Here is a 7,775-nt window from a genome sequence, read left to right as displayed (position 1 = left end):
CTGAAAAGTAGGGATGAATGGGTTTTTAGGTTCTTTGAGTCTTTATCTCCACTGTAAGGAAACATACATACCTGTAGGTAGCTTCTCTTTGAATACTTTGGTTTGAGGGAGTCGCATTTTATTCCAGACCTCTCTTTGTTTCTGGTAGGATCGTTCCATAAGGGTAGCTGTAACATTTGAGAAAAACTATTCACGGGCTTCACCTAAACATTATCAGTTGATAATGTTATCAAGCTGATAAGGGGCTTACCTGAAGGTGCCACTGTGGGTTGGTCCACACAAGGCTCTGATACAGTTCCACAAACAGAGGTTTCCATTGAAGATGTAGGCAGAGCTACATTTGCATCGTTGTCTTCAAGGGTTAAGTTTGCAAGATCTGTTTCAGTGATGCTGATGTCACTAATACTCAGTAGAGTAAGATCTGGTTCTTCCATTATACCATAGCCAGTTTCAGTTTCCTGTAACAGAAGAACTGTTCTGCATAATGCTAGCTTAGCAAGGCAAGGTAATCACAGACCAAGGTAATAATTTTTTGTGCTACCTCCAAACTTTAACAGACATTGGTTTAGACCCTTCCCATACTAACTCCACTAGCTGAATTAGTTTTAACCAGCCTGAATTAGTTTTATCCATCCTTACAGTCACATAAACTAGAAACACAACCTTATTTTCCCCATCCCTATAAGCACTAATATGTGAATGCACATTGATTGGGATAAATCTCCAATCTACTTCCTACCATAAAGGGGGTAGAAGGCTTAGCTTCCTAATTAGCTTACTATTTGGTACCTGAGCAGGAATAATGGGAACAGCACCAAGCCTCCTAATAATCCAAGGCACATTACTGGGTGATGACCAAATTTGTAACTGCCCACACATTTCCGCTTCCCTCACTCCTAGTAGGAGCTGGTAACTTAGCCCATGCAGCAACATAAACAGGTCTGAATATTCTCCTTACATTAGCTGTTGTGTCACCTATTTTAGGCCATTTCATTTCAGTCACAACAGTAGTGAAAATCACATGACTAAAGGAGTGTCAAACTTTAATAAAGTAATTAATGAATTAATGAAGAGGAAATAACTTACCCACACTGGAATTGAGCTCTGAAATGGACAGGACTCAGATTTCAATACGTGCTCTGTTTGTGCTAGCTGGTGTGTATTCCTTACAGCTTTTGTAGTTTCATTCTGAATTGGCTTTTCATTTTGAATATTCAATGAATTAGACCCCTGAAGTGAAGTTTCTTTCTCCATTGTTCCTACATGTGGGTTTATGGGTAAAACTACATTTTCATCTTCAGTGAGTCTTTGTGACATTGTAACTGCTCTTCTTGACAGTTCTTCAAAACTCAGCATTTCTCCTCTGCTTTCTAATTGTTTTCCTGAGCACTCACTGGAGGTGGAACCCCACGGAGTGCTGTGTTGCAGGTGTAACTGATCAAATAGAAGAGTATCAGATGAACTGTAGGCTGGACTCTTAGTTTGTAATCTTTCAGAATAGTTCTGGTTTTCCTTGACTTGGGAAGCACCTCTTGCTTCAATGCTATAAATGCTGGGTAGATCAGCATGTTGGCTTTCCTGTGAAGAGAATTCTGGTAGGAGCTGTTGAAAAGACTGTTGAGATCCTGCATTAAAAAAAACAAACAAACAAACAAAAAAAACCCACAAAGTCAACACTGGATAGAGTCACATTTTAAGTAAACTGTAAATAGGTTTTAGGACCTACAGTTTTAGAAGGAAAAGTTGATGTGTATAAACATTCAATAAATCCAATGGTCAGCATTTTCACTAAAGTCAGAATAATAGAACATGTTTGCGAGTGCATGCATGTGTGTATAAAGATAGGACTGTGGTTGGTCAGGTGGGACAAAAGGGATTTCTGATTGTGTTAGACTCGGTACTGTGCACAGTCAAGTATGCATTATATTGCTTAAATAAAGGAACAGACCCTCCAGTGCTGAAAGCCAGAGAGGGGACAGATGAGATAAGAGGCATGAATGCCAAAGACAATCTTCACGTTGATTTAGTGCTCTCACACTAACCCTCAATTGTAGCATGAGCCAGGTTAACATCAACTAGTTTGTTCAAGCTTGAGTTAGGAGAATGTGAGCTGGCCGTCAATACTGTAAAGCAGATTGTGCTTGTGGATGATGCTTTAATGTGTTTTTCAGATGAAGATTCTGAGCTCTGCTGAGAAAAGTAAGAAAAAAAAAAAAAAAGGCTGAAATACTGATCCTCTATTACCAGTCAAATCCACCATATTCTTTTGATATTTTTCCTTACTTACAATTTTACCAAACAGTCAGAGTTGTGATGATTAAAGAAACTCCATTCTGAACCAGGCACCCTTCATAGTAGCTATTGACCTAAATTCCTGAAAGATGAACTATCAACCTGTACTCTGCCTAGAATGCTGTAACTGCTGTGAGATAATGAATTCCTTGCTCTGGTTTCTATAAACCCGATGACTGATAAGTGGGATACCTCCTTTATCAAGGTGTACAAGGAGCTACACATAGCTGAAAAGAGTGAAGCAGTTTTCTCATTCAGCTACAAACTCCTCAAAAACAAGATGACTGGTCCCCACCTTTCAATCACCCGTCCATCAATACTCAGCATTGAATTTTAAGCTACCTGGTAAAAGTCTCTGTCTTCTTGAGAAGTCCCAGGGGATGAGAAGTCAAAATCTAGATGTGGTTCTAAGGGTTTAAAGAGCTGACGATGCAAGTGTGGAAATATGTGTTCCAATTCTGGAAAGTCAAAATCCACAGCTGGAACTTTAGGAGAAAAAAAAACCAAGATAACTTTAATTTTAAAAACTTCAATGAAGCCCAGGAAATGAATGCTAAGAACATGCCCATTAAGCATTTCTAATACAGCAGGATCACTTCCATTTGCTCTCCTCGCTCACACGAAGCAGTAAAAGTCCAATCACGACTGCTCTCCAGATATCTCCAGATAATAAGGCTTCCATGGTTAATTAGGAACGGCAGGACACATACGACTACAGGGGAAAACTTCGCTGTAGCTCTGAGCTCTTACTTTACTTCATTACCAAGTATTTTCCTTGTTGATGGGGCACATGTACTATTGTTGATGTGTGTACTATCTTATTTAATTTCAAGTTCTTTTATATAAAAGAGGTAAATTAACTTCTCTATGGTCCCAAAATGGCAAATGCTCTAAATCCCACCCAAATCCCTGCATTACTTGTAGTGATTAAAGGTAGAGGGAGATGTCCTTGGTAGGCTCTTCAAGCTGTTTTTGTTGCTTTTAAATTTAAAAAATTCATTTATGTGTGTGTATGCACATGTACATGCCACACTGCACCTGCCATAGTGCTTGTATGTAGGTTAGAGGTAACCTCTAGTAGTTAGTTCCTCCTTCCGCCAATGTAGGTTCTGTGAACTGAACTCAGCCGGCTACGTCAAGGGTTGATAGCAAGTGCCTTTAGTACTGTGATGGTTTGTGTATGCTCGGACCAGGGAATGGCACTTTTAGACACTGTGGCCCTGTTGGAGTAGATGTGTCACTGAGGGCATGGGCTTTAAGACTCTCTCATTTTAGCTGCCTAGTAGCCAGTATTCTGTTAGCAGCCTTCAGATGAAGTTGTAGAACTCTCAGCTCCTTCCTCCTGCACCATGCCTGCCGATAATGGACTGAACCTCTGAACCTGTAAGCCAGCCTCAATTAAATGTTGTTCTTAAAAGAGTTGCCTTGATCATGGTGTCTCTTTACAACAGTAAAACCCTAACCAAGACAAATGCCAAGACATCTTCTCACTGGCCCCTTTATATTTTTCAGTTAGGGCTCCCAAATACCTTGTCTCATAAATGCCATCAATATTATCTGTGGCACAGATAATTTGCAGGCCATAAGAAATATGAAGCTCAAACAATACTTAAAACTACAAAAGGATGAAAGATGAAAAGCTAGAAAAAGTTAGAGCAAATATTCTTTTAAAATATTTTACCATGAAAGTCTTTTTTGTCAGGTACCAAGTTTGCTTCATTTATATCCTTCTCTATGATCTGCTGAACATGATCAGATGTTCTTCCTTCCTCCGTGGGCAACAGAGAGTTAGGAGCACCCAAGGAGTGCTGCTGATGATAAATAACTTGTACTGAAGGGCCTGCACAACTAAGAGGATCAGTCTCTTCCTGTTTATTGATAGATTCTTGCTCTTGATGCTCTGTGTGTTCTGAAAATGACTCTGAAATAGAATGTAATAAAAAATACTTAACATTTATAATACAGTAATTTAATGATATCTGGGTACTTTCTCACAAAGGTAAAATGTCATAGCAATATATATTGCTGAGATTGGTGAACCAAGATATCTGTTCAGAGGGAAAATGTGCCAGAATGCATACTTGACTTTGTCATTTTCAGAATATCACACAGTACTGTATCCTATTCGACACTGATGCTTTTTTCTTTGTAGACTTGAGACTGTTCCTACCCCAAACCTAATCCCCTGGACAAACCATGAAGAAGCTCTGCTTCCTCCATTACCACACTGCAGTCCTGTCAGTGTAGCTCCTTCAATATGTTCACAAAGTCTGATAGTACCTGGATCTGTAAGGCTCAAATCTGTGATTTCATAACTTAAGAGGCTTCCAGTAGAAACAGTTACTGATGATAATGGCTCCTGAGAAATCTCTTGTGTTTCAGCCTAAAAATTTTAAAAGGAAATATTAGATCATGATCATGACACATCTAGAAAAACCACAAATCATCTACATTGCCAGTTGTCAATTCTGAGCTCAGGTCAAGTGTAGGAACCTTCATAGTGACAAGATTCAGTACCAAAACCTTTTCATCATTGCTCAGAAATGAAAACACACACACACACACACACACACACACACAACCACCCTTCTCTCACCATGGACACATACCCCACCCTTCCTTCTCTCACCACAGACAGACCCTAATTGTTTTAAGCTGTTTTGTAGTTTTGCTTCTCAGAACTATAGAGATCATGCACCAAGCAGACCAAAAGGTCTTCTGATGCTCAGATTTGGCTATTTTCATCATTGATCCACTTCAGTAGATCTCAGAGAACAGACTAAGTTTTTAACAAACTAAACAAATGCAAAACCAAACTGTTTAATAAATTACACCAAGTAGTATTACTGACCTCATCATTTGGCTTCACAAGTGAACCCAGGTATGTAAATGCTGCTGCTTCTTCTGAGATAGCATGACTCAATACTGCATGATCCTCAACATCAGATTTCTTGACTTTAACTAAAATGTGAATTTGAGGGTTCAAAGTAGGGACAGTTAAGACAAAATGAATTTTAGCACCAGAGGGTGTCATTCTCTGCATTTCTATACCTTGTTTTTTATTTTCCTTCTTAAAATTGCCTTACCCCAGGCCAAAGGAAAAATTATCAACATTTATTGTCATTATCATCTATAATACTCACTAGGGGAATACTCATTAAGAAAAGAGACAGAAAGAAAATGTAGTTGTCACACTAGTCAAGGGAAAAATTCTTTTAAAATATTTAAAATTAATTATAAAGTTGGAAGAGTCAAAAGTACTTATCAAAATATCAAAACTGACAATGTCCTATACTGTTATTTCAACTATAACACAAAAGCAGGTGCTGGACTCAATCCCTCTCTTACGATCCCTCCAACTGAAAGTTTCTCATGTCCTGTTATGTTTTAACTGCAACTCATATACCAATTATATGTTTAAATCAAGCTAAGATAAAAATAAATCCTATAAAGTAAATTACTTAAAAAGTTATTATTTGCAATGAATAAAGTGGTATTGGAGCTTTGCTCTGTAGGTCAGCAAACAATACAAACAGCTGTGTATCTATATGTATTCATTTAAAAGCAAGAAAACTGACTTTGGATGCCACTGGATGGTGGAATAACTGACTTAAAATTCTTCATATTGTTTACGAGTGTCATATATTAGGTCCTTTCTTCCCACAGCTTTCAGAAGGTAGCTTTCCTACTACTGTATTCACAGTGTGGCCTACAAAGTTGCCAACTCATCATTCCTCATACACTCCCCATCATGGTATTCACTGCAGGTGACAGTTTGGCAGTAAAAGATTTCCTTGCACTTGCAAGACAGAGGCAGAAAGGTCTCTGTCTCAGCTTGCAAAAATCAAGAGAGCAATTATGTACCACAATGATCTATTACTGACAGTCACCAAAGCTACTTACCACTATTACACATAACCTAACAGTCACCTTTTGTCCACACATCCTTGTGGACACTTCCACTTCCTACATAACTTTTACCTGCTTCAGAACTGTCGTGGCTTTTGCTGTTCTCTTGGGAAGGTGGTTGGTGACAACCAAATGGATCATGTGCCAGTGGGCTCCCCAGAAAACTTTGTTCTCTGCTTACTGAGACCCTTAATGGGTCTCGGTCTTGATAAAACTCTGCTTTTCCTGGGTAAGGAAACAAACAAACAAACAACAACAATAACAACAACACAGGTCATTAAATTTCCAGTTGCTAAAATGGCCATTTGTTTTTAGACATATTCACTTTAGGTGTTTTGAGTGTTTTGCCTGCCTGTATGAATGAACACTACAAGTGCAGCGCCTTGGCGGCAGGGAGGGAGGGGCAATGGATCCCATGGAGCTGGAATGAAAATAATGCTGTGAATGAATGTGAGGAAGAGCAGTTAGTGCTCAACCTCTGAACTACCTCTCTAGTGCATAAATGGCCACTTTGTCATGTAAAATGGCCATATAGATAGTAGGTTTTAAAAACCCAGCCAGCCTTTTAGTATAAATATGGAACCAAAACAAAAACTAACTTTTAAAGTTATTCCTATTCTATACATGGAACAAAAGTAGGATAGACCAAGGTAGAGTGTTGGAGGAGCCAAAAACAAAGACTGTTAACTCTAATTAGACAATCAGTAAATCCAGAAGCAATAAAAATTCAGAAGCAAAGAAACAGTAAAATAAAAGGAGAATTATGCAGAAAGCAAAGACAAAAGAAAAGAGCTACAAAAGAGAAGAGGAAGATCAATAGAGAGCAGTGTTTTCAACTTAATTACTAACCCGTGTCCCCTCTAACTGCCCTATCCATAGAAAATTTCAACCAAGCTGTAGTTTGTGGACTAAAAATCACTGCAAAGTTTTCACTTGTCCCTCAAGCAGTTTTCATTTTGCTGGGATAAAAGACATTTTGTATGAATGACCTCGTTTAGCCGGCATACATCTGTAATGCCAACACTTGGAAAGCGGAGACAAAGAGCCACATGTTTGAGTATAGTCTGAGCTACACTGTGAGCTCCAACCATCGTGGGCTACACTGCAAGACTCTGTTTCAAAGAACTAAAAGAAAATGCTAGGAATTACTGCAGCCATCCAAGAAAAACAAAAAACAAACAAAGATAAACCAGGACAGCCAAGATTGAGTGGGAATGGAAAGTGGGCAGTTTTAAGAGTTCAAAGAGGTAAGAGACAGTGATTTATTAGATTAGGACACCAATCCTTAAAGACGAAGTGAAGTAATGTGACTTCCCCTTTAGACAAAATGGCATTTTTATAATCTCAAACATGATTCAGTTAACTACAGGAATAAGTGATAAGGAATTTCCTCACTATCATTCTAAATTAGGTAAATTGTTAATTTCCTGAATGGGAAAAAGCTCCCAAAGCTAGTAAAAAAATTCTGATTCTCATTTCATGAAACATATGTGGTCTCCTACTATGAGTAGGGCACGGGTTCTTAGAGGGCCTGTGGTTCTCCACTTTGCCATATTCTTTCAGTAAGAAACGAA

At 38.6% G+C, this 7,775-nt stretch overlaps 1 protein-coding gene and 2 non-coding genes across 11 annotated transcripts in view; all 3 read right to left on the bottom strand.

Annotated features, from left to right (window-relative positions):
• The window catches only part of Cep295 (centrosomal protein 295), a 34,944-nt gene that overhangs the window by 411 nt on the left and 26,758 nt on the right, over positions 1-7,775 (bottom strand). For 6 of the 9 annotated variants that reach the window (XM_076926017.1, XM_076926014.1, XM_076926016.1 and 3 more), the window contains 9 exons: positions 6,274-6,426; positions 5,144-5,253; positions 4,573-4,675; positions 3,974-4,213; positions 2,635-2,777; positions 2,043-2,190; positions 1,087-1,625; positions 251-458; positions 72-167 (listed from right to left, as the gene is read on the bottom strand). In XM_076926017.1, the coding sequence (XP_076782132.1) occupies positions 72-167; positions 251-458; positions 1,087-1,625; positions 2,043-2,190; positions 2,635-2,777; positions 3,974-4,213; positions 4,573-4,675; positions 5,144-5,253; positions 6,274-6,426 (1,740 nt within the window). Of the gene's footprint in view, positions 1-71; positions 168-250; positions 473-1,086; positions 1,626-2,042; positions 2,191-2,634; positions 2,778-3,973; positions 4,214-4,572; positions 4,676-5,143; positions 5,254-6,273; positions 6,427-7,775 lie in introns of those variants that run through there. The other 3 variants (XM_076926015.1, XM_076926018.1, XM_076926022.1) reach the window with 3 other exon arrangements.
• Positions 4,762-4,831, bottom strand: LOC143439897 (small nucleolar RNA U2-30). The gene has a single exon (XR_013107900.1). It is a non-coding gene; the product is annotated as a small nucleolar RNA U2-30 (small nucleolar RNA).
• LOC143439898 (small nucleolar RNA U2-19) lies at positions 4,966-5,045 on the bottom strand. Its single transcript, XR_013107901.1, has one exon. It is a non-coding gene; the product is annotated as a small nucleolar RNA U2-19 (small nucleolar RNA).

The sequence above is a fragment of the Arvicanthis niloticus genome, chromosome 27 (genome assembly GCF_011762505.2).
Source record: "Arvicanthis niloticus isolate mArvNil1 chromosome 27, mArvNil1.pat.X, whole genome shotgun sequence".
In the NCBI taxonomy this organism is placed as follows: Eukaryota; Metazoa; Chordata; class Mammalia; order Rodentia; family Muridae; genus Arvicanthis; species Arvicanthis niloticus.
This window is presented reverse-complemented; position numbering and strand designations above follow the sequence as displayed.